Source organism: Cornus florida, unplaced genomic scaffold, assembly GCF_030987335.1.
Source record: "Cornus florida cultivar Cherokee Brave unplaced genomic scaffold, ASM3098733v1 CherokeeBrave_3.0.0_Hap2_Chr11, whole genome shotgun sequence".
Lineage (NCBI taxonomy): Eukaryota > Viridiplantae > Streptophyta > Magnoliopsida > Cornales > Cornaceae > Cornus > Cornus florida.
Genome location: NW_026775581.1, coordinates 83,197,885 through 83,225,250, shown reverse-complemented (window position 1 = coordinate 83,225,250; position 27,366 = coordinate 83,197,885). Strand labels below are relative to the sequence as shown.

General features: G+C 37.2%; 1 protein-coding gene across 2 annotated transcripts; it reads right to left on the bottom strand.

The window, feature by feature from the left end:
* Window positions 1-2,384: 2,384 nt before the first annotated feature.
* Window positions 2,385-27,298, bottom strand: LOC132287074 (calcineurin-binding protein 1). Of its 2 annotated transcripts, none has more exons than XM_059789551.1 (19): window positions 27,050-27,295; window positions 26,863-26,932; window positions 25,532-25,656; window positions 25,403-25,443; window positions 20,305-20,516; window positions 18,214-20,090; window positions 12,144-12,359; window positions 11,354-12,028; window positions 10,947-11,182; window positions 10,611-10,821; window positions 10,329-10,484; window positions 9,684-9,841; window positions 9,405-9,597; window positions 7,969-8,363; window positions 7,010-7,190; window positions 5,599-5,831; window positions 3,867-4,524; window positions 3,318-3,396; window positions 2,385-2,940 (listed from the first exon to the last, which is right to left on the bottom strand). In XM_059789551.1, exons 1-19 carry the CDS (start codon window positions 27,050-27,052, stop codon window positions 2,621-2,623), a joined length of 6,039 nt encoding a protein of 2,012 aa, XP_059645534.1. In that variant the 5' UTR covers window positions 27,053-27,295; the 3' UTR covers window positions 2,385-2,620. The 2 variants fall into 2 exon arrangements, with proteins under 2 accessions (XP_059645534.1, XP_059645535.1); XM_059789552.1 differs by having other exon boundaries at window positions 2,777-2,940; window positions 4,415-4,524; window positions 27,050-27,298.
* Window positions 27,299-27,366: the final 68 nt, after the last annotated feature.

The following is a 27,366-nucleotide window of genomic DNA, read 5'->3' as shown; positions in this document are numbered from 1 at the left end:
TTTTTTAAACACCCGCGAAGGTACTACTTTTTCTCCGAATGTACTACTTTTTTGAACTGAAGGTACTACTTTTTTGCACTGAAGGTACTACTTTTTTGTTAGGGAAGGGCATTTTAGGCACCACAATTTTCTAAACAGTAAAAAATCATGTGCCACCTCAGCAATCCATTTTAGAGAAATATGAAACTTTGACTCAGTCTCTAAGTAAATATGTAACTTTGATTCCATGTATATGTAATTTTCCCTTTTATTTAATGGTATTTGAGTCAATTACTTTTGTTAATTTTATATCAAAAGGTAACGAAGTCAATTCACTATTGTCGGAGTGCCTTTGTCTATTTTATCAAACTTGAGGGGTGTGATTGTCTAAATATTGAACAACTTTTAAGGACTATTTTAGATTTTTACACTCTCAACATTCGCTTATAAAATGATATTATTAAATGGTAAATTGTTCTATATCTATATCCGAGTCATCATTATAATCTTCACTTTTGATTGGGGACTTAACAGATATTATCAAGGCTTAGTCCCCTAAACCAATAATCCAAAAAAAATTATTCTTTATATATTGTTACTTTCTTAAAAATTTTATTTTCTTATTATTATTAGATCCCAAAAATATCAGAATCCGCAAAAAAAAAAAATTATTTTCTTATATTATCACATTTTAAAAGATTTATTTCCTTATATTATTATATCCCAATTTTTATTTTTCTTTTTATATTTTTTTTCCTTATACTATTACCTCCATTAAATTTGTACGTCCTTCCTAGATTCCAACCAAAATTTTATAGTGAGGCAAAAGAATTAACTCCTAGTTGCTTCAAATGATGTATAATATCCTCTTTGTTTAAGATTATTAACTCTTAAAATAAAATTTAAAAAAAAAAAATTGACCCGTGAAACACATTCAACCCGTTCAAAATATTCGGGCTGACCCAACCCAATCCAATTTTGAGTTGAGATCGGGTTTGGACTGGGCTGGGTTGGGCCAGCCCAACTTGCAGCCCTATAAAAGATCTGCTTAGCGTCATAGCGTGTGCTCTCTCCCTACATACGCTCTCTCCCTCACCATCTTCGGCGCCGGTAAGAACATCCCGCTGGAGCGCACCACCGCCGTTTCTTTTATTCTCCCAGTCGTCGCGCCGCCGTTTCTTTTATTCTCCCAGTCGTCGGGCATCGGCGGACTGGGGAGTCTACGCGTGATCAAGAATGGAATGCGACACACCATTTGATGAGTCGTGCATTGCTTGGTTGGGCGCCTCTTCAATCATTCCCATGGCCGACCCAAAACCTTACACACAATTCTACGTGGAATTACACGTACGGTTCACATATCCTCCGTCCGATTTCATGGACGACGATGATGATTCGGAGGACGATGATGATATTGATCGCTTAGAGTCCGAGGAGCGTTGTATGCAATTTTGGGTTCCGTGTGATGGATTGACGTGTCAAAACAATAATACATGGTCCACAATATCTGATATGCTCCGTGACCTAGGTGTCCCCTTACGTGTTCAGCCTTTTATGATTTCTCGTATCATTCCATCCGCCGAATTATTGGTGAAACAAAATCAAAACCTAATGGTTTTGCCCATGGTAGTGTCTATGGATGTTGTGGGCAGTCCAGAAGACAATGATGATGATGATGATGATGATGATGTTGTTGTGGGCCGTCAAGAAGAAGAAGAAGAAGAAGAAGAAGATGATGATGATGCAATGGTGCCAATGGAGTGGAGGCGAGTGCCGGCTAGCGAGGCATCAGTTGAGGCCTTAGAGAAGTTGAAAGTGGAAAATTCAGATAGTAAGATGATGCAGTGTGTGATATGTATGGAACAGCTTTTGGTTGGTTCGGAGGCAACCCGGATGCCTTGCTTGCATGATTTTCACGGAGATTGCCTCGTTCGTTGGCTCGGAGTTAGTAACTTGTGTCCACTGTGCCGGTTTCGGATGCCCACTTGAGCAGCACTACTTCAGGCAGAGTTTCAGTGGATGCCCACTTGAGCACTACTTCAGGCTTTGTATATTAGAGTTGTTTCAGGCTATTATGTACATTAGTACTAAAAGCGTTATCTGTATTAACCAATTCATTGGATTTTTGGTTTTTTTTTTTTTTGGGTTAAACCAATTCATTGTTCTTGTTTGAGAAATTCATAACATCTGTTCCTTCCTTTCATCTCTTGTGAATGAACTGTGATAATGAATGTCTCTTCTTAGGTCGTTACGCTTACAGAGAAACCAGGACTCGTAAAATTCAAATGACTAATAACCTGCCTAGGATATTATTCTGCAGCTTTACCACCAACCAACAAAAATTGGTTCAAAACTGGATTTGACAATCAAAATCTTGAAATAACTCTAGTCAAGTCCCAACACAATGCTATAAATGCTCTTGTAACATGTAAATATGAAAACTGAAATGATTCCAATTTTCAGCTATATCACCACAAACTATACAAAATGCGGGCTCTATGGTTTCAAAGAAGCTATTCCACCTAACAGATACAAGTACATTTTTTCCTTTTACAATACACAACAATACCCATATGGGGCAATTTTGCAGCAAATCGAGATTTATCGAATTAAAAGAAAATTTTACATGACAATGAAGAAGTCAAGTTTTATTAGGATCTGTCTCATCTTGCACGTCCACATTGCTCCTTTCTGCGGTAGTGTTACTACAATGAAGCAGCAGATGCTGAGTGGCTGATAAAATCCTTTGGCTATCACTGGAAGAAGTAATGCTGCGGCCATGCCTGCTCCTGCCTTCAGGTACAGAAGCAGATGCCGGAGTCCGTGCACGCTCACTTTCAGGCAAGGTAGTAGATGCCATAATGTGTGCATTCTCACTTTTAGGCACACCAGCAGATGCCATATTAGTGGATGGAGCAACGTCTGCTTCACTACATTTACTTGCTCCATCTTTCCCGCCAACTACAAGCATTTATAACAATAATCAGTAGCTGGGAGTGACAAATAACATGCAGAAGGGCAAAGGAAAATATAAAATAAAATGGTTGCTTCCACAACTAAGGACCGATTGTAAATGTACAAAAAATTAGTTGCTTCCATGACCAAGGACTCGGGAATTTTCTATAAAACCGGATTAGACAAAGGGATCTGGCAAAACTCCCATTTCAGATATCAAATAGTTAGCAGGGGAGGAAAAAGAAAAGTTACAATCTGTATGACAAAAAAAAAAAAATTCTGAATAAAACTAAGTCCAAGTCAACACTAATGATATGAAATAGAGGGGGATCTTGGGGGGTCAAATAGAAAAGAAACGAAGTCAGAATTGTGGTAAGAAAGACCTGTATGAGTAGTAGTAGCAGTGGGAGCACTTGTATTTGTGGGCGTGGTTGAACTTCCAGTTCCCTTTTTCATCTTCGACTGCAACACAGAACCAGAAACCATCATGCATTTGCTCCACATCTCAGAAATAAGCATTATTCCTTTTTATCACTATAGCAATTATGTTTTGAGGATGTTCACATATCAGAAAAGCACCCTTGCAAAAGTTGATTCGGCTACTTCCACATTTCAAGCAAATATTTGTTCAATTGCATAGAAACAGCCAAAGCCATCAACCTAATATGTCTGCCTGGCAACCTACCTAGTGAAACTGAATACTAGAGATATACTTCAGTGTCAATAACCCTTGGCTTCAATTGCAAAGAAAAAATAATTCGTTTTGGAGTTTTAGTGGTAAAAAATAAGAGACGGATAGCTTTACTAACACTTTTGGAAGGAAACTCTGTTCCTTAAAGAATGTGACACCACTTATAACACTTCTTTTTACATTTATTTGCACAATGCATCCCAACCCAATACCTCTACAAAGGGTAAGTTAGATCAAATACCTTTGCATTTTCTTCACAATACTTTACAGCGACTGAGATACTTGTGCAACGCCCATGCAATAATGTGTAGGCCCACAGGAGAAGCTTCCGTGGAATACTCAGATCAAGCATCCCATCGGTACCCAGCTGAAAAGGTGCTTCTTTTACTAACTGAGATGGCAACATATAGAGGTTGACACCTGATGGGAGCATTGAAGAAGAGGTGTCCCGATAGAAGTTGTGAGAACATCTGAGCAGTGAGGCGGCGGTCTCCAAATCTTGCTCTGAAGATTTCTTGATTATAGTATTCTTGATCTTAGACAACAAAGGGTTCCATTTTGTTTCAAGATTTTTTAGATGGGTTGGATCCTCCAATGATGAATTCCACAATTCACTTGTTTGCAGATCAACAAAGAGCACCTGGCTGTTTTCTGATTCACTATCTAACAGATTATGGACCTGGGCCTCATTTGAGATTTTGGAATGTAGTGGAGTAATTAAGGCCAAGTTAAATACAAGAGATCTACACAAAGCAACAGAAACATGCTTATAAATTTTAGCACTATTACTATTTGACAATTTTGGATTCTTGAAACGCTTCCGTATCTTCTCATTTATTGCTTCAAGTGTTTCCAGTCTGACATTTCTCTCTAACAACTGGATATATTGGTAAAGATATCTGCAACAAAGGAGTAAAAAATCAAAAAAGTTTGTAGAACCATGCGATTACATGTGAGTGGGCAGTGGGCAGTGGGCACTTAAACAATTAGACTTCAAACATGTAAACAGCCTCAGGAGTGCATTACATTCAGCTCAGTGATCAATTCAGAACCTAGAATGACCAAATGCTAGGAATAATCCAAAAGTTGGGAATGTAATAAAGTAGTATAGGGTAGCCAGAACTAAACCAACACAAGCAACAAAAAAAAAAAAAAAAAAAAAAAGGACCAGTTCAAGATAGCACAAAGGATTAAAAAAAATATGATAGGGTTATGGGCATAAAAGAGCCAAGCTAAGCCAAGTACCAAAGTGCAAGGTACAGCTGGTTGGCAAGGACAAGTTTTGATATTAGCTCAAACTCAGCTTAACTTTTGGTGTCCAAGATCAAAGTCAGCTTCTTATGCAAGACGTTCAACTCGGCTAGACTCTATTTATTGGCAATTACATGTCTGACATTAATTTCCAGTTTTGTTGGCATGGTACAATAGGTTCAGCATCTTTACACTATACAATAGAAAGTAAAAAATGGCAAAGAAAATTGAAAAGTCAAAAGCCCCACAATAGCCAGATAACCCTGTCACATTCTGTATTGTAACAAAATAATTACGGTACTAGTTCAAATGACATGAAATATGGCACAATTTTACATAAACAATGCAACTATCAAGCGACCCATGCTTGATGAGCACTCAAGCCTATCGAGTCAAGTGCACCTGTTAATTGAGATCGGCTTGTTGCAGTGACAAGCTAAGGGTTTACTCTCAAGCTCAGCTCAGCCGAGCTAGCGAACAAGCTCTTGACAAGTTGAGCTCAAGCTGAGCCAAGTAGCTTTGATTCAATTGACATGCTGAGGTGGGATGGGGCAACGCAATTTAAGGGGAGAAGAAGACGCATGTTAACATTAAGAGTAATATTAATGAAGAAAATTTTAGAAGTACCTCAGGAATGATTCATGGTACTGATATATTTGTGATATATTGAATAATTTGCAATTATTTCAGGTTCAAATAGAAATTTGCTCAGCATGACATACCCGTATAAGCTGCTCTCTGATAATTCCGGGCTCTTGATCTCAGGCAAACTGCATATCTCTGACCATAAGTTCATCTGTTCCATGAATAAAGAGAACATTTTTTCTAGAATATGCTCAGGAGGGTTGCTTGCAGGACCATAGCCAACAGTCTCAGTTCGATGGACGGATGAAATTAGGGCTTTAATGTACCTCCCAAGAGCTACTGGAACTAGATCTTCAAGGCACAAGGAGAACTGGATATACAATAGAGATCAAGTATTAATTGTTTTGACGGTGAACACTATCAAGAAACAGGATGTTTAGCTATAGCTGATTTCCATGTAACAGTAGAACGGTAATGACAGCCTCATTTTCTTGGTAAAAGTTTCAAAGACCAAAGTTCCATCCATAGTCACTGGCAGATGTGTTGGGAAAGGGCAAAACAAAAAAGCGCCATGGCCCTAAAAAAAGTCCCGTGACTTTGGATCTTGTAGATCCTTTCTAGTCTATCAACATTATTTATTTTTTTTTATTTTTATGACAGTCTTTGGGCACCTACGGCAGGATCAGTCATCTGCATATCTGCTACCGTGCCCCCCAATTCCCGCCCTCTTCCAATAACAACAACAACAACAAAAAATAATAATAATAATAAAATAAATAACAAAAACTGCAATCATTATAATATTGTAATATACCCCGTGCCTAACTATAGAAAATCCTACAACATAAGCTCCTTGGTTAAAGTTGCAAGGGAAACCATCATTTTTTTATATTCCCTTCTGACCGTGTGATTCTTTCAAAGTTTCTACCCATAATCCTTTTCAAACACCATTTCATCCCACATTTTCCACATTTCTTTTAGAACTTCAAAGTATGGTAAAACTTTTACATTTTTCCTAAGTTTCAAAAAACAATTTTTTATAATTAGACACTAAAATTAAGTCACCAGCAATAATTTTGTTCCACTTCATACTTTCTATAAGTAAATTTGGAGGGAGAGGGGGGACGAGATACATCATATTTTCTCTCTATTTTTTATATGAATTATTAAATTTATTCAAAGTTTTCCTTTTAAAAAATATAAAGTTTTTTTTTATCTTTTTAACTCTCAATGTAGAGAAGTTATAAGTAATTCCAAAAATATAAATCTGCTTCTTTGACAAAAGTTCCACTGAAACACCAATTCTCTGATAGAAATGAATCATGATTGGTAAAGTAATAAATGAACTGTAAAGAAAGCCATCTTTCTTTATTTGGGTGATTATAAAACTACATATTGCTTTTCTTCTGCTCCAAAGAGCAATGAGAACACTGAATCCACCTTTTGAAAGAAAAAGGCCCTAGATGTATTTTGCCTGGCAATATTATTAACAGTACTTGCAATAAAAATTAGAGTACTCAAATTTCAAAAGGATTGACAAGTTTGTACCCTCTTATCCGCCCTAATAGAGATATAAGCTCGGTCAAGGGTACAGATGTCTCCAGTCTCCTCCAACAGTTTCAAGTAGAGCAGAATGTACTTCCGAATACAAGTGATGAATTTACGAGAACTCTCGGCCAAGTTAACTTCGAGAACTTTTCGGTTCCCAGAAAGACCTGGTGTTTTGCGCCTGTAATCCAGATTAGGTAAAATAAGCTGGTTGCCTATTACATTATATTTCAGGAGCTAATTCGAGACAATCGCAAAGAAATATAAAAAGAAATATTACTAAGCACCTTTGTTCACTTGTGTAATTAAGCACCTTTTTTCATTTTTACTTTTGTAGACCATTGAGAATGAGTTTATGCACCAAAGAGAAATAAGAAAATAGTTCTCCTACAGCAGTAAGGTATACTAGAATCACTCTAATCACCGTGGAGTCTTCTAAAACAAAATTATGTCGATCAAGACTTGTTATAGTAATTAAAAGGATTGTCCCTTTTGTGATACAGCCAATAATGACCTCTATAATCTTCCCTAGACAAACTTTAGAATCCCCATTCAACGTTAGTAACACCTTCTCAATTACCTAACTAATCACTTAGTAAATTCCAAAGCTTAATTACTACTTTCTATTAAAAAAACAAGACACTTTCTAAGACATCACTAATTGCATCAGTTTAGATTATTCTAAAGCATTTGAAATGAGTTTATTTGTTGCAAGAAAAAAATTGTTTCTAGATTCCAAGAATGATGTAATCTTCTTTCCCGTGATAGTGAGTACAAATTTTTCCTTTCTAATTACGTCATATAAACAGAATAAATTGCTTCCCTATGCTTGTGGTGGTCAAACACAGTCATAATGGCTTCCTTAACTATTCCATCAAATCAAAATTAATTATATTCATTAACTTTTAATTGCCAAAAATACCTACATAAATAATTTGAGGGGGGAAAAAGCTTTGTACCTTCCTTTTTTGACCATATTTTCAATCTCCCACATGTTAATTGTGAAGGAAGAGCGAGTTGACTTAAAGCAAAAGGAAAGTTCATCCTTTGCTTTCTCCAGATCTTCAGTCTGACCCCTTCTGTACAGCCCTTGAGCAAGCATATATCTGGCCTTATGAAAATGTTTAAGGTCCCCTTCCACACAAATTTCAAGAGCAGAGAGGCAATCACTGTAAAGCATATTCCACGCGTCTTCCAAATGATGAGAACCCACTTGATTTCCATCCTCAGGATTTGCTTGAGTGCTTTTTTCCTCAACATCCATCAAGGAGTCTGAAATTTCAGAACCCATTCTACCTAAAATATTCATGACAGCCTCCTTTGTTGATTGATTAAAGGAATAGGCTGCAACAACCTGAAAAAGTCCAACAATAGTCAGGATGAATGGTATATATGGAGACATCTAGCAAAGTATACAATTGCGCAAGACGGAGAGAAGGTCAATCATAAATGCAAACATGAATTGTGATGAAGAAACAACTATATGTGTGTATGGTTATGTTTATATGTCTATAATTATGTGTAGAAGTGTGCTTGTGCATGTCAATGTCTATGTTTATATATTACATGTACATTCCCATGTAAATACATGTGGGTGCATTTGTACTAGAGTATTACTGTAACAACCCTCACCCTACCCAGACACAATATTGTCCGTTTTTTGCTCCCGCGGACCAGAGACTTCCCAGAGGGTCACCCATCCTGGTACTACTCAAGGTTAAGCACGCTTAACTCCAGAGTTCTGATGGGTATTGTGTCATAGAAGGGTTTAGAACCTACATATACTTCACCTTTCCCAAGCGATGTGGGATCATGACACCCTGTAGCCTGCTAGTGCTCGCCCACATCACATCCGCCCACAGAGATTGTCACAATCACCCCCCCCCCCCCTATGGGGCCCAACGTCCCTGTTGGCCACACTTCCGGCTGGGCTCCGGCTTTAATACCATTTGTAACAACCCTTACCCTACCTAGACACAATATTGTCCGTTTTTGGCTCCCCTGGACCAGAGACTTCCCAATGGGTCATCCATCCTGGTATTACTCCAGGTTAAACACGCTTAACTCCGGAGTTCTTATGGGTTCACGGTCATCACAGCTTTAAAACCCATTGTGTCATAGAAGGGTGTAGAACATACATATAGCACTTCACCTTTCCCAGGCGATGTGGGATCATGACACCCTATAGCCTGTCAGTGCTCGCCCACATCACACCTGCCCACAGAGGTCGTCACAATTACACATCTTGCATCTACTGATTGAAATGAAACATGCAAGAAATATTGAAAAAATAGCCAGAAAAAGAAAAGGAAAAAAAAAAAAAATACATAAAGAAAAAAAAACTAAAAGCTAAAGTTGATAAAATAAACCAAACAAAAAATGGCATAGGAAGAACCTTTAGAGCCTCTTCATTTTGTTTTCCACATGTACAAAGTAATTTCAGGCGTGAAGCATGCATTCTGTAGAAAGGATCCACAGCTGACTGATTCAAATCAATAGCTTTCTCATAATATGAGAATGATATATCATGTGAGTATCCTAGCTTTTCGGAAAGTTTGCCCATATAAAATGCATGAGACCAATCTTCCCTGCAAGTAGAAAGTATTAAATTTGTCGGTTCAGTCTATATTCTGAAATAAAAACATGTTCAACAGTACAGAAAGAGAAAGCATACTTAAGTGCAAGCGCCTTCTTGAAATGTCTCATTGAGTTTTGACAAAACATCACCCATGCTGCATCCCTTGAGGGTACAATGGATCTTTGATCATAAAATGGTACCACATTCTGAAGGCCATCATAGTATACTAAGGCCAACAGCTCATGTATCTCCCCCTGGAACCACACAAATTTTGTCAGCGGTTGGCTAACATCGCCATAAATAACAAAACCAGGGTGAACAAGAGAACAACTTGCATCTCAGCCTCAACGCGTTAATTCAAGGTTTCTAAGGCAACTTCATCGGGAACATGCTAGATATTTATTGATGCTAGTCTGCTAGATCCATGAAAAGATGCACCCGACTTTGGAATTTTGGAGTCAAAATCATCATAATTGTGCCTTTTTTAAGCATTTTATGATGACGGTAAAAATGAATAATGATCTAAATAATCTAGTAATATCAGATGACCTATATTTAACAAATTTAACATCCTAAATTTACACCAAGGCTACATCTTCATTGTGGAATCTGTACGTCATTGCATCCCCATGCTTTTATTTGAAAACCATGTAAAGATAAGGGGGAAAATGTCATATAAATTTGAAAAGAATATCCACAGATTTCTAGAAAAAGAATAAAGGTGTGACTTGTGAGTGATACCTGTTGAACTGATGTCTTTGCTAAAGCCAAAGTCATTAACAAACATCGCCTACTCCTCCTACGACTTGCCTCAACTCTCTGAGGTAAAGCGGCATTCCTCCTCCAAGCTTCAACGTTGATCTGCTTACTGCCATCATTTAGCAACAAATCCACCTCCTGTATACATAAACAAAACCAAATAATTTTGATCAAAGGGCCAACAATGAAATTAACCCCAGGTCTCTTCCCTCTCTTTGTTTTTCTCAACATCATTTGCAGATAAAAATTTACAAAGAATCATACCTCGTCATAGATATTTGCAAGCCTTTGCCAACTCTCAAAGCGTAAAGGGTTGTACAGTAAATCATATTTGAAGAGCTTTGCATTTTGGTCTACAAATTCTTCCCCTTCCTTGGTGAGTACAAAACCAGCCCATTTATCAGTTGCACTCATTTCCTCAGACTGAGCAAGGAGATAATACAAGTTGCAATAAACCTCCAAATATGGGTCAGAACTGCAATTATTACACCACAAACACAGTTCATTCCAAATTAAAAATATAGTGCAGATATTAGCTTTTAATTAAAAGAAACAAATAAATCAAACTGCACATATAAAGGTAACAACACACATGCATACCTCCCTACTGATGATATCTTTTGTTGTTTGAGATTTTCCTCATTGGGAAATATAATCTTCGTGATGGAATCAAGAAACCCATCAGACCCAGCCTCCTCTGAGAGTTTGTCTTCACACAAATCAAGGCCATCTAAGAACTTATCTATAGCATTTCCAGCCAATACATTGTCTGGTGGCTGTGGAAAGTGCTTGCGTATAGCTCTTAATACTCTCCGAAGCTTGATCAACCCAGTTCTCTGCGAAATAAAAAGTTTATGCAGCCAAATAAAGGTCCAGAAGCTAAGATCATCATATGAGATCTTTTTTATATATATATATAATTCACAAAAAAAAAAATTAAACTAAGAGCCTCTTTAGAAAGCCTCACAAAAAAACTGTGAAAAAAAATAAAATAAAATACTGCTCACAGTTGAAGCTTTTGCATAGGGCAATATATACTGGAAAACATCAGCACACTGTTCTTTTGTCTGATAATCACCGCGGCTCGTATTCTTGTGCGCCACAAGATCATCTTCATAGGATGAATCAGATCTAAGATTCAAGCCATATAAACAGAAAAAACATTGATCTAAAGCATTTTCAATTGCCAACTCAAGTTCCTCCCTTTCATCTTCAGTTAGTGCATTGCTACACTCAATAAATTGACTGCTTGCTTTTTCTACTTTATGTGATATACAATCAAGCCCATCACCACCATGCTTGCCACATTCTATTCCTGTATTCTCTTTCTCCACAGCTTCGTGAGATAAAAAGCCTTTAGAAGGCATTCTTCCCAGAGCATCCTTCTCAATGGAGCTGGCTTCATCTTTGTCATTCCGACCCACTACCACATTCAGAGTATCCGACTTTGATTCCATTAGAGATGTTTTGACATTATTATCATGGAAAGGTTGCTCGTCACATGGAGTTGTTCCCACTCCCTTGCTTAAAAATTGAAAGTTTGATTTAAGCTTCATATCCAAAGCCAATAGATGCTTTATTGAAAGTTTAAGAAATGTTCCGTCTTCCTCTTCACCATCTCCACCTGCACAGCAAAGCCCATACTCGGCAAGCAGGTCATGGGTTGCCACAATCAACTCAATCTGACAAAATAATCAGATAGAATGAAGTGTTATAAACTGAAGAGGAAGACTTGACTCACTGCATAGACCAAACCAAATATAAAATTTCATTTTCTGATTAGGAGTTATGACTCACTTGAGTTTTGACAGGGACATTGGGGTTCAGGTGCTGAAGTTTGCAGAATGTGATGGCTGCATCAGTAAAACAACATCTTTGGCTTTGTTCAGTTTGATCTGAACTTACAAGACCACAAGATTTCTTAGAGAAAGAAACACCGGCAATATTGTACATAAGTGCCAACAGCAAAGACTGAATATCACCAATGATTCCCATTGGAACAATAAAGCAATTCTGCAAGCATGAAAATAGTCAAATGTTAGCATAAACATAGCATTTCAACTTTATGAACAGCACGCAAGGCAAAGACAAAGATTTACCAAATCTTGTAAATTATAATACTAGATCTCCTAAAAGATAAAAATTTTAATGTCAACCAAATAAATATCAATTAATACAGCTTTGAATGTATTTTGTGGGGGGGGGGGGGGGGGGGGATTCAGAACCAGACAAAAAGGGCAGTTATGTCATATGTGGACTAAACAGTACCACCGGTGGCAGCTATGAGGTAAACACTAAGACTTGCCACTAGGTGTTACAGCCAGAAGACATTTCAAGCACATCAAATAGACATACCTTTCTTCAAACAGTAACCAATAGCAAGCCATAATGAATAGATTCCATGTTAACTATAGAACCAAAGTATCTCTTGTTTGATGAATATTACCTTAACAGAAGGAGAACAAAAGTTAAAAGAGGAGATGAAACTACACAGCTCGACAAAGCCTTATATTGAAACTACTTCCAGTCTCGTATGAATCTGGTTTTGTCATTCTGCTCTATCTATGTCATCACTTCAGTTAAACAACATGCTATTATATCTTTGTTTAAAATCTCAGCCCATATACTTTTTGCTCATCTCGTTCACTTAAGAGAGGAGAATTGAAATACTATACAACATTCAATTTCTTTTTTCTTTTTTGAATTTGTTTCCACAGATCGTTGGACTCATTACAAGATTATTTTGCTGATTGACATTCTGGGACCATAAAAATGCAGATTTCTTCCTTTTTTTGTCCGTGTTGTGTGTGTGTGTGCGAGCGCGTGCGCGTGCGTGTGTGGGAGGGGGAGGAAGCTTATGCAGAGCAGTGAGAAGTTTTCAAATTTTGGAAATAGTAGCAGGCACTGAGCGGTGCCAAAAATGGGACAAGCTAGTAAAAGCACATTGATATAGTGTGGAATCATATACTTACATGAGAGCAATCAATCTGGTAAACTTCAAAGATTCATTGAAAGATTTTTACTGTTACTTTGATGTCAAATGCACTAGAATAACTTGTCGAAGATGGGCAGCACACTAATGTTGCTTTTCTGAAATTACGATTGTTTAATTTAAAAATTACCATCATGAACTAGAACAATGCAAAAGAGATAAATCAAAAATTAAAATTGCCAAATCTAAACTTATATATAATACACTAAGGGCAAACTACATGGTTGTGTTTCAGTTTCATATTCAAAACCTAATCCTACTTTAATCTTCATTTTTGGTTTCGATTCATTTTATTCCAATTCTAGAATCAATGGAATCAAAACCAAGCCCAAAAATGCCTGCTATTCATCAAAATTAATATCATATCTCTTTCTTGGATAGTGCTGTTCACTTTCCTTGAGTAACTTCTAGTGCTCCATCCTTCTATTTTTTTTTTAAAAAAAAAAACCAATGATGAAATCAACCTCTTTACATGAAACATCCTGATCTGAAATTGTTCTAAAAAGCCATGTCCATCGCACGTCGCGCACTTTCCAAAGCATTTCAAATACTTAGCTAACTCCTTTGTTGGAATCTGGCCAGCATGTGATTGATAAGCCTCTTGGACAACGGTTATGACTTTGTTTTATAGTGGAAAAATATATAATTATCTATGTTACATGGATTCGGGTACAGGTATCGGACACGGGTATGTATCCATGCGTCGGACGTGTCAAATCTCCAAATAGGACACAGGGATATGGCTAAATATTCATTTTATTAATTATTTTATTTTATTTTCTAGAGTAGAGTAATGTTTTTATCTAATATAATGTTCAATATAGGAATTTAACTCATTTTAAAGTAATAATATAATGTAATTGAATGATGTATATGCTTTTTAAGTACATGTCCAACCAAAAGTGTCGGACACATATCCCATACCCATGTCCGAGGGATATGCATCCGACACGGGTACTTCACTACTTTTGAAGAGTCCATGTAACAGAGATAATGATAAAGAAAAATCAAATTAAAGATTAATATAATGTTTTCTTTAAAAAACAATTTTATATTAAAAATATTAAGCCAAGGGAAGGTTTTATCATAGGACTTTAAATGGGATGAAGACAGGAGTTAGTACGTAGATGTGATCACCCTATGTCTTTCACTATGCAACAGGTGATGATTAAATGTTGCAAGTCATAAATTACAGATTCTTTCAACCCCTAAAATAATTAATTTACTTATTGTTAACCCCTATCTACTCTAAAAGCTTAAGTTGTTAGAGAGGGAGTAACTTTAATATTTAAATCCTTCAACACACCCCTCACGTGTCACCCTTTTTTGGTCCAACATGTGTTTCACTTTTAATTATTGGGGAGACGGTGAGATTTGAACTCGGGACTTTGCTTGCTCTAATACCATGTTAACCACCATCTACTCTAAAAGCTTAATATATTATAGAGGGTGCAACTTTAATATTTAAATCCTTCAACTCTTATCATATTGTACTTTTCATCTTATATAATATAATTTTTATATGTAAAAAATATATTTCATTGTTGTTGTGTCCATGTCCTACTTTTTTGTGGGTCCATGTTATGTCATGTAATATCCATGTCTCATATCCATTTCCATACTTCAAAGGTAATCACTGAGAGAGTGTCAAACACATTGTATATTGTAAAGTTCATAGAAACCGTCTTTGACAATTTTTAGACTTCCAATTTCTTATTCACATTCAGCAATTATGTAAATTGGCTAATTAGATTTTAAGTTCAATGATATAAGAATTGGGTTCCTAAGTATCGCCTATGCCTTCTTGTAATTTAATACCAACAAAAGAGTGGGTGATGCTCTTTGTTGCTGAGGTCCTCAATGGGAATTGGCTCGTGGAAGAGCATTTGGGATGAATATTCCAAGCTGTCCATTTCAGGGTAAGGGACGGGCGCCTCATCAACTTCTGTGAGGATTCTTGGTGCGGAGAAAGGCCTCTTGTGGCAGACATTCCAAGACTGGCGGGGATTGTGGTCGACAGGCAGGCGATGGCTGATCACTGCTATCACCTTGATGGCGAGAGATTATCCTGGGAGGTGCAGTTTGAGAGACTTCATGATTGGGAGGTGGAAGAGATGGTTGAGTTCTTGGCTTTGCTGTATGGTCAGGTCGTGACTGGTGAGGGGTTGAATGAGTGGATTTGGGTGGGATCAGGTTCGCTCGTTTTATTGTCGTCTGTTGGAGGTTCAAGGGATGTCCTTTTCATGGAAAGACATTTGGTGTTTGGTTGGGATATGCTTTGTGCCATTTTTGGGATCCATTGGGTTATGCCAGAGTCCGCAATGAGCTTGATTGACGCATGGGGTGGTTGCCAAGTGCGCCCCAAGTTAGATATGTGTGAAGGCTGCTCCCATTTGCTTGTGGTGGGCATTATGGAAGGAGAGGAACAGGAGATCCTTTTACGAGGTGGAGTCACCTTGGTGTTTTTAGATATTCTGTTCTTAATTCTCTATTCTTTTAGGTTCAGGGCTCTAACAGTAAATCTATTGAGATTCGCTTGTCTTTTGCCGATAGCTTGAGACTATAGTTTTTATGTTGTTGTTCTGGGCCACGTCCCCCTTCTGGGTGCTTTTCAATACATACTTATCAAAAAATAAAAATAAGAAACTCAAGTGTCAGAAAATCAACTTGGATTTGTGCTAAGAAGGTCAACGATGGAGGCTATTTACTTACTAACTAGACTAAAAGAAGGATATAGAGTTAAGAAAATCTTCATACGATTTTTACTGATTTAGGGAAATTCTATGTTAAGCTAAGTTAAGAAAATCTTCATAGGATTTTTATTGACTTAGGGAAATTCTATGTTAAGGTACCTAAAAATCTAATATGGAGGGGTTTACAAAGCCTTATTATGGATAAACTGAGTAGACACATTCATTATAAGATTCCATGGTGTAAGTTATTTGTTGACAATATTGTTTTAATTGATGAAACTAGAGAATGAATAAGTGTTAAATTGAGGTTTGGAGGAAATCCCCAGAATTAAAAATGTTTAAGATAAGTAGGAATAAAACAAATTATATGAGTCTAACTTTAGTGTAGAAATCTAAATCGGAACATAATGAAGATGGAGGATCAAGTGATACCAAAAAGTGAATATTTTCAGTGATTAAGCTTAATTATTCACAGTGAAGGAAAATTGGAGATGAATCATATAATCAAGAAAAGATGGATTAAATGGAGGAGTGCATTTAGATTATTGTGTAATCTGTGTACCCTTCTAATATTGAGAGGTAAGTTTATTAGCCAATCAATCTTTGAGACAGAATGTTGGGTAGTTACATATTCATAGAATGCAGTGGATATGGTCAATGTTGAGATCGATGTGCAACAAGTAAAAAAATGAAAAGAATTACAAATAAGCACATTAGTGAAATGATTAAAGCAGCACTTATTAGAGGTAAAATGAGAAAAAACTAGTTAAGATGGTTTGGATATGTGCCAAGTATACCACTAAGTACACCAATTAGGAAGAATACCGTAGTCTACGTTAAGGATAATGCTAGGGGAAAGGATGACCAAAAATTAACATTGTAGAGGCAATAAGGAAAGATAGGATAACATTTGATCAACTGAGCCTATAGTGTTAGATAAAGCATAAATAGAAAAACAGGATACATGTAACCGACCACAAGTAGTTGCGAGAAGGCTTTCTTAAGTTGGGTAGAGTTGATGAAGATTAAGACGTTACCCAAACGCGTGAGCTGCACATGACACTCACATATGCTTGGAGAAGGGGCAACGAAAAATAGAATATAGTATTTTCCTGTATATTCTTTTTGGAACTAAAAGATACTATGAGTTTTTTTTTTTTGTTTTTGTTTTATTATCATTGAGATTTAACTTGTTTTTAGGATTGTTATTTTTGGTAATAGTGTTTGATTAGAGTTTTATTTTAGTACCTATATAGACGTGGTTTTATACATTGAATTGGACCCCTTTGATGAATACTGATTATTGAGATCATTGAAAACAGATATTTCTTTTCCCCTAATTATTTTTTCTTCTGTTCTGCTTCTTTTTTCTCACTTCTTTCTCTCCCATGGTTGCGCATTAATTTGGTATCAAAGCCAGGTTGGTCCTACATCATGAGTTGTGGATGTGGGTATGAGTGCAGGTGTGTGTGGGTGGGGTGGGGTGGGGGGTGGCAGCATCTTTGAATACTTGAAATTATAATATAGGCACTTGATACTTGTTTCAGACTAGGCACTGAGAATATTTGACTCTGAAAATCAATAAATATGTTGTGTTGAAAGGGCATAATCGACAGTGTCACATGCTCAGGCTAATTATCCTAAATCGAAGGCAACTATAACTGTAGTAGAACGTTTGTGCAAATGTATATAACTTAACAGTTCAGTGGACTTTATTCCAAAAGGAGGAGATGATTTTGATTGTAATGCATCTCAACTTAACAATTGCTGAGCAAGAAATCAACATGTGTTCAATGATAGTAACAAGGATTTTGATTGCTCAAGTTCAATGATGTTACAGTTCTGAAAAAGTTTGAAGATGGTTAAGTTTCTAGAGGCTAAAATTTGACAAACTTTCTCTTAAAACTTGAATAAAGTGCATGATCTTGAACGAAAAGAATGATCCGCAATTAAAAAATAAAATAAAAAAAAAATCTGCAAGATGTCACTTTTAATAAAGCGTAACTCATATCAGGCAACTTTCGAACTACAGGAAATTGAGAGCAATCTCTCATCATAATGGTGTTCCCTCACTTGTCTATCCAGTGAACTTGTTAAAGAGTATCACTAAAAAAATTAAAAAATAAATAAATACAAACGAAGGCCATAAATCCATCAATTTCTGAAGATGAAGTTGACTTACAGAATCTCTGTGTGGATCAACAAAGTTCTTCATCTGTGATGCATATCGAGAGATAGCCTTTACTTCTTCTGCAACCAAGTGGTTCCAGTTCTTGCCTAGGATTTCCTTTGATTCTGTCTCAAAAGTTGAAAGTGCTTTTAACCCTGACACCCTGTGAACAGATTTACACGAAGCAAGACATTCTTCCACTCCAGCAGCAACCATCAGTAATTGGAGCTTCCGCCTGTGACATTTCCAATACACCTCGGTGTCCATTGGTTTTGCCTTTTCACATGCTTGGATCAAAACATCCAGTGCCGATAGTTCAACTGAAGAAACCCCTTCACCTTCTTTACCAAAACCACAAAATAAATCAAGGTGAACATCTTTGGTAGAAAATAGAAGGGGAGAAAGCACACTTACACACTCAATATTCATTTCTTTCTCAATCATCTCACCCACATTCTTCTTCAACAAGAAATCAACCTCTAATAAATTAATTTCATGGAGAATCCAATCTGCAGTTAACTCTTGAATAACCTTGCAGTGTGGCAAGCGAACGGAACTAAGAGAATCATTCACATTTTCATTGTTTTTCAAAAGTGATAAAGAAATAGAAAATTCTTCTTGAGCTTTTGCCTTGTTGCCATCAAAAATTGATAATCGCCCACTTAACCAAAAAAAGCGAATCCAGAAGGAGCGGTTATTGGTCAACACATAAGTAGTTCCAGTTGACAAATCGCAATTATTTTCAGAGCTATACGTTAAAGAGAAATTTTTATAGCTTTTATCACTTGCATGGAAAGGATAATCCAAAGCCACAGATTCAATGATTTTACAAAGATGAAAAGATGCCTCTGACATGAAGTCAGACAGTCTGGACATGTCAGAAGAACGAGAACCGAAGTCATAATACAGCTCAGCAAGAAAAAGACCGCACTCAGGGGTCCTACCTCGTCCCCATTGCCTTGTCAACTTCTCCAACTCCAAAAATTTGAAAAAGGTATCCCGGTATAAAATACTTCTATTTGAAACATCCTCTAGAAGCAAGTGTCCCATGTGGTAAGCGCCATAATTTTTTGAAGTTTCGCCGACAAATTTAGTAACATCATCAAATTCACTACCCACTTGATTAGCCACAACCTCAGCACAAGAAACAGAAAAACTTGGAGCATTGGTACAATCTCTAGTTCCTGATCCACCCACAATAAAAGGTTCTAAATATTGAACTACTACTTTAGCCAGATCCTTACCAGTGTCAAAATCTAATTCTTCTTTTCCAGGTTTACGGCTCCTAAGCCTTTCTAGACGACTACTTCGCCGCTCTTGAGGCTGTTCTTCATAAGCACTTGCTTCTTTTTCTTTTAAAGAACTTGCTTTCTCAGAGTTACAATCACTGAGTGACATATTTTCACCAACTGAGGTGACAGTAGGTCCTTTCCTTTCCATGGGCCGCATATAATTTTCTGAACTATGAGGCAATTGTATACTTAATCCAATATCCCCGGATCTGCATAATTTGTCAGCCCCTTGGTCAGAACCACATCCATTCAATGGAAGTAAGATTTCCAGGAGTGCATTAACAAGAGCTGTCCATGAAGCTTCTGCAAGATGCAATTCTATCCTCTGGTTCAACTTTTTAGATGCAACGCCCTCATCTATATTCTCATCCGTTGCTTTTCTCTTGTCAAGGAATTTAAGACGGACGTGTTTTGGCTCCAGTTTGTCTATGCCTCTAGGAGCAAACAGAATTGGTTCCGACTCCTCAATGGTTTTTTTGACATGCAAAGCACGGGAGTGTGATGGCCAATGCCTCAAAATTAACTCTGCAACAGAAAGACAAGCAACCTCGTCGCTGATAGCAATTAGAACTTCCAAGAGTTTCTCCATGCAATTCCCTAGACACATTGTCCGCAATAAAAATAATAACCAATGTGCCACGCATTTTACGAAAACAAAAGGTGTTGTCATTTAAGATGATAAAAATAAACAAATAATATCTTGAGAAACTTGTCTAACTTGCAGAAGGTACCAATAGATAAGCACTTATTGGACTTGCTGTACATGATAACAAATATACTAAATCCAAAGAAAAACAATATAAATGCTTACAGTTATTGGGGCTGCAAAACAGCCCCTGCTCAAATGCCCAACGTGAGATGCTCAACAAGCCCATTGAGCAGGACAATGTTCCTAGCTGGTTCCAAACAACAGAATCTTTGGCATCAATCTCTACAGCTTGAAGATAGCAGTGCAGGGCATTCTCATAATGGTTAGAACCTTGTTGAAGAAAAACGGTGGCAAGGTTCTTCAGCGCCAAAAATCTGCCGAAATTACTAAATAATCATACAAGATACTTATGGGAAAGTACATCCATTTTTTCTTGAAAAATATTAATGTATGTTAGGACATAATATATATATAGATATATAGATAGATAACAAGTCTTTTGATAATATTAGCAGCACAAAATCACCTAATAATGACACAAGCTCATTCAATCTCCATATTAAGCCTAATACAATAATGATTCTCCGTTTATACTTCAAATTTTTATAAGTTTCTATTGTGACTCAATTTATATTTAAATTTTTTAGATACATGTCTGCTTCATCACCTACCCAAGATTCATGAATCTAAGATTATGGGGGACTGCTTATTATACATGAATATATATAATAATTCATAACTGTAATTTTTTAGTAGCTTCTATATCCTACACAAACCAAGCAACCAACAGTTTGAATCTTCCAAGATTAGCACTTTCCTGCCTGACCACTGGATCTGCAACCAGACCTGCTCTAGTTCATGCTTTAAACATATGGGAGTTTAATTATCATACTTAAACATCAACTATTCTTTATTAGATGCTGGAAATCGATATTTTGGCCCTAACAATGAGCTCTAAATTATACTTCAATAATAAACTAATAATTTTTCAAGTTGTATCAGTCACCCTTCTTTCTCAGAAAAATATGGGTTGAAAATACGAAAAACCCCAAATGTGATTTGGATGTTTAAATAATATTAAAAGGTGCACAAAGAACTCTCAATCAAACATGTTACCCCAATCACTTTTTCAATGCAAGTCCTTCAGGCTTCAGGTCAACCTTTTGAGTTATAAATTTAAAGACCATTATGCCTATGCCTAACAGATCTTGAAAACCATAAAGGAACAGTATCTAAGCCATATCTCAAAGGCCTAGTTACATGAATCTTGACAGCATTCTATGTTACATGGGCTCGGGAATGTGTTTTGGGTATGGGTGTAACTGATAAGCACTGGATGTGCACCTTTAAGATGCATATAATAGTTCTTTAGCAGTATTTATGTAGTAGTACTTATACCATTTTCTTGGTTTCAGTTATTTTCAGGTCTTCACCTTCAAAAGCGGTCAAATCTACCTATTTCGGGCCTTTGATGATGTTTCCAGGGATCAAGGAGTGCACCAGCTTTCTCGGGGTCAAGTTAGAACTCAAAGGAGGCCTGGAGTGATTTTTCGAGCGCCCACTAAAGACATAAAGAGTTTCAAATTTAGGCTCAAGGGATCGATCCCCCTCAAGGACGGCTCGAGCACCGCTTCAGGGATCAAGCGCCCATGCACCAGTCAGGAATCCTGCAAGTTGCAGGAATTCAGATTTTGGCCTTCTTCTAATCCTACATGGGCCAGACTTCCTCCAAAAGTGGTAGCACAAGTTTAGGGCCCGTTTTGGCTAATATACGGCATAATTAATGACTATTTGGAGAGGAGAAGAGAGGGAGAAGAGTTTTGGCGGCTTGGAGTTCTCACCATAGTTGTAGAGATTTTGAAGCTTGAAGAAGGTGAATCCGAGCAGAAATTCAAGTCCATGGAGATGGTGTATTCCTCATTCTTGAAGTCATCTAACTTCTCCATGAGTATCTAACTTCCTTCTTAGGGAATTGATGTAACATTAGTCAAGTAACATGGTTCAATTGTATTTATTTTTTGGGAATTTTCTGACTATGTATAAGAATTGCATGATTTGGAGAATTGTTTGATAATCTCAATTGCAATTGGATTTAAGGTTTATAATCAGTTTTAATGAAATCATTGTCTTGTCTTAGAAATTGATTTTGTTTTGATTTAAAGCAAATTGTTCTTATTTTCTGTACTCTGTCAAGCCTCCCAACGTACTTTCTTTTGCTTTTTCGGATTCCAGCCTCTATGTCTGGAAGACTTGAGATGCTTCAACGAAACTTCCTTTGGGGGGGTCGTGGGGAGAAGTTTAAGTATCATCTTGTCAGATGGGAGCAGGATTGCAAGCCTTTTCAGTTAGGAGGACTTCGAATTAGGAGATTGGCTCCTTTCAATAGTGCTCTCCTTGGCAAGTGGCTTTAGAGGTTCGGCAGTGAAAGACATAGATTTTGGAGAAAGGTCATTTCCTATTGCCTTTTTTTTTGGGGGGGGGCGGGGGGGCCAGTCAGGTCTGCTAGTGGAGTGGGGATGACTGGTCTGCTAGTGGAGTGGGGGTGTGGAGGTCCATTGCGAAGGGGTGGGATGAATTCTATAAACATATCAGATTCAGAGTTCGGGATGGAAGGAATGTCCGGTTTTGGGAGGATTCCTGGTGCGAGGATAGGCCATTGGCTCTTTTGTTCCCAAGGCTGTTTAGGATTGCTGTTGACAAACATGCTATGGTTGTTGACTGCTATCGCCTTGATAGCGGGAGGTTGTCTTAGGATGTGCGATTGCGGCGATCTTTTCAAGATTGGGAGTTAGATGATGTTACTAGTTTGTTGGCTCTGTTGTACAGACAGGAGGTGGAGGGCACTGGTGCGGATTCCCTGATTTGGGTGCCTTCTACACAGGGGATGTTCTAGGTCTGGTCCTTCTTTGTGCGCCTCTTTGGTTTTCATGGTACCACCTTCCCATGGAAGACGGTGTAAGGCGCCTCTTAGGGTGGCCTTTTTTGTGTGGACTGTAGCTTGGAGTAAAATTCTGACTTTGGATAATTTGAGGAAGAGAAGACATATCATTGGTAATCGGTGTTGTCTTTGTATGATTAATGGGGAGTCCATGGATCACCTCCTGCTGCATTGTCCTGTGGCCCATGATTGTTGGAGTCTTATTTTTGGTTTGTTTGGTATCCATTGGGTCATGCCTCGGACTTCTTGGGAGTTGCTGGATATCTGGAGGGGTCAATGGGTGGGGACTCAGGCTAAAGACTTCTGGAGGGTGACCCCTTTTTGCGTTTGGTGGAGTCTTTAGAAAAAGCGGAATAAAAGATCTTTTGATGGAAAGGAGTCCTCAATTGGGGCGCTGAAATTTTCTATTATTTGTACGCTTTTTTGTTGGGGTTGGGGGAGAGATTATTCTTCTCTTGAGGATGTTGTGGACTTTTTGGGCTCTTTCAGTTCATAGGTTCCGTTTTTTTTTTTTGTGTGTACAGTTTGAGACACGTTCCCCTTTTGAACGCTTTCTAATACATTTTACTTATCAAAAAAAATATAATTGACCGTGGTTATGAGGTTAGTGGTGAAGTCAATTCTCTAGTCCTTTTCTCTAGAATATCTCTTATCATTAAATTAGTTTATTTTCAGTTTTTAATTTCATTGCACTTATAATTAGAAAATACAAATCAACTATTTTTCTCGAATTAAACCGGAAATACTCTTGAGACTTAGCAAGTTAACCAGCGCAGTCCCTGTAGTTTAACACCCTCAAAATAGCCCTATCCTGCAAGGATTCGTTCTATTGCAAGTGGTTTTATTATTGGTAAAACATACGACACATCAATAACATCCCACATCACTTGGGGAGAGAAGTTGCTGAGATTTATATGTGTGGACTCTCCTTAACCATGTAGATGCGTTTTGAAAACCATAAGCACTGAGAGTGTGCAAACCGGACAATATATACACAGATTGGGCAGGTCATGACAAATGGTATTAGAGCCACCCACCCCAGCTGGAAATGGGGGGCATGCACAAGCCCATGCGGGTCAGGCAACGAGGACGTTGGGTATCAAGAGGGGATGATTGTGATGTCCCACATCACCCGGGGGTATAAGTTGCTGAGAGTTATATGAGTGGACTCCCCTTAATCATGTAGATGCATTTTGAAAAACATGAGCGCCGAGGGGGGAGTGTGCAAAGTAGACAATATCTACACGGGTTGGGCAGGTAGTGACAATGGGTATGTGTCTAAGCATCAAATTTATCAAAACCCAAGATCCAAGAACACGGTTACATGGCTGATTATTCTTATTTTCTTATCCGTCTTTTAATTTTCTAAAGTGCAATGGTGAGTTTACATAACCTAGATTCCTCAACATGGCACTTCACACTTTTGTAGCAATAATGTAACAAAAGAATTGTATTAAGAGAGTTTAAAATAATAAACTTGTCTAATCAAATAAAACATATATAAAGTTGAACTATGGGATTATTTTTGCTAGGTGCACATCTGGCAATTTATATAATACACGTATTCCAGTAACAACACCAAGTTGTGTTTCAGACATAGCTGCTTCTCTCATTTAGAAGAGTCCACATAACATCAATTCTAGGCAAAAGAAAGGAAAGGAATAAAACATATATATAGGTTTCAAAGCCAAATTAAAATGCACTCGTGGTCTTGGATCATTTCAATAAAACTTTTGATACATTTTTTGAATGAAATTAGCTTTGTTAATACTTAATACGGCCTCATAATATATAAAACCAACTACAGCCTTTAAATCTAGACCTGGTTTGACGGACAGCTTTTAACTGCCATACAAGTGAGATAGATTATGCATAACATCTAAATTAACCCTTTCAAGATTTAACTTATGACTTGCTCGTGATTAGGAAGATATAATAAAACCATTGATATAGAGTAAACTAATGGTTAGGGGAAATACAGCAGTAATCCATCAACTAAAAATAAATAAAGAAATAGAGAAGTATAACAGCTGGATTATGTGGGGCTATACTGATCAGTAAGGTTAAAAGGTGGGGCTATACTGATCAGTAAGGTTAAAAGGCGGGGCTATACCGATCAGTAAGGCTAAGAGAAACAAGTGTCACAGACATCAATATGATAGAAATAGAAAATGCAACGCTGACGACCATTCATAACTTCATCAACAAATTTAAGTTACCGAAGTTTGAAGGAAACCATACAGAATGCAAAGCAGAATATAAGACAATTTGATAATAGAACAAAACTAATATAAATAATATAGATGGTTGTTAAATTTAAACCTGAGTTGTAAAAGATGACCATCACTAGCACTGCTTTCCACCTAAAAAGACAGAAAATACCATTTAAAAAACTACTAAACAACAAAATGACCACTTAGGTATCTAGAAATTCTTTAGCGCACATGGTACCTGAGCACTTGATATAAGAGGGTCCTTTAAAACAGATTCTAAAAGTTCACGAGCCTTTTCGTATTCTTTGGCTTCTAGCTTCTTGAGTCCTTCTTGGTAAGTTTGTGAAAGATGAAATTCCTGAAGTGAACCAAATCCAATAGCACCATATGGGGCATGTGAAAGGAAATCAGACAAAATTGATTCTTTCAAAATTAACACGTAAGATAGAATAGAGAACAGCCCAAGTCCGCGGAAAATTGCAATTAAAGAAAGTATAAGACACACAAAGCTTGCTAAGAATAAAGAGGATGAGAATGTAGCAACAGTCAATGGTGACAAGATAATGCATGGCAAATAAGTCATTCAATATTTCAAGAAAAGTAACTTGCAAATGAAGGTAATAGAGAGAAAAAGGCAAAAGTACATTGTATAATTAGTTACATGTACGGTGAGACTATTTAAGGATGCTTAAATATTATGTTAAGTTCCCATGTATACACAACACGGACACAAAATATGTGTTGAACACATCTTATTGGACTTGCACCTGACAATCACATCCAATAATTCAAGTTCATCGTTTAATCATATATAAAGTTCGTATACGTTCATTCTGTTGCATATTACTTCAAAACAAGTGAAGGGTCTATGGTTATATAAAAACATTGTTATATTCCGAAAAATTTAGTAAGAACATTAATAAACATGAGTCCCCATGTCTTTGAAGTTAGAGATTTGATAACAATGTCACTCAAACACATACTTGCATCTGGCACATGTAAACGAGTCCATGCAACATAGCACTGTGATCAACTAGGGCTTTGCGCCCTATCATATGGCCAGCTAATATCATTGTCATCTACATGAATAAATCACTTACCAACTTATCAAACATATACAAGGGTCTTTTAACCATGACTGACAACTCTAAAACCTAAACTAGGGCTTGGTAATTAATCTTTTCGCAACTCATCACCATGGCCATTTGCTAAGCAATTTACTGGAACAAAGTTCAAATCACTGTAATATTGAGGCCCACTGGACCGAAGAAGATGCAAGACTTCGAGAACAATTCGGGTTTGACTCATTTCAACAAATAACATAAGTACATGGAAATTAACAATAATAGCATTATTGACATGATTACGAATTGGGCACTCCCGTTAGACTTGTACAATTCACCAGTATCCTAAACATTCATCACATTGTATAGTTAACATCAAAACGAAACCAATTCTTGAACACGTGAAAGATGAAACATATCTGCATAGTTATATACATGCATAAATACACACACACACACACACACACATATATATAAAGAGAGAGACAGAGAGAGAGTGCCTGAGCTTCTTTTGTTGGGGCTAAAGGTTCCCACTGGCCTTTTGAGTCTACGTCGTTAATGGCTGCAATTGAGAACTGAAAGAGGGGGAGAAAAAAAAAAAAAAAAAAAAGGGATAATAAAGCATGAATCGTAGTAAAATATGTTCACAAGAAAGTCGAAAATCGAAAAGAACCCCAAGAAATTGTATGTACCATTTTGTTCTTCTTCCAAATTGAGGTCCTACGAGTGTCGCTAGTTGTTTCTCTTGTCGGTTATGTTTTTAGGTGCTTTGGGTTTCAACGTCTTTCAGTTTTGGAAGTGGGGTTTTGCTGCAAATTCCCACCTTTTTTATCAGAGGATTTGGGTTTTGGGGGCAGGGTTGGTTTGGAGAGGGTTAAAGCTAACGGGTCCAATTGTCCTTATAATTTTAGGGTAGGTTGCAGTGACTTTGGAGATGAAAGTTTAGGCAGCAAACAAAAACGGGCAAGGCCACCTAATTTATTCAAACCTCCTGAGAGATTAGTAGAAT

Excerpts from the sequence above, each read along its gene's own strand:
- LOC132287074 (XM_059789551.1), bottom strand. Across the intron at positions 10,822-10,946 it reads AAGATATCATCAGTAGGGAG|TTCTGACCCATATTTGGAGG; the intron begins GTATGCATGTGT and ends TAATAATTGCAG. Across the intron at positions 2,941-3,317 it reads TGCTACTACTACTCATACAG|TTGGCGGGAAAGATGGAGCA; the intron begins GTCTTTCTTACC and ends AAATGCTTGTAG.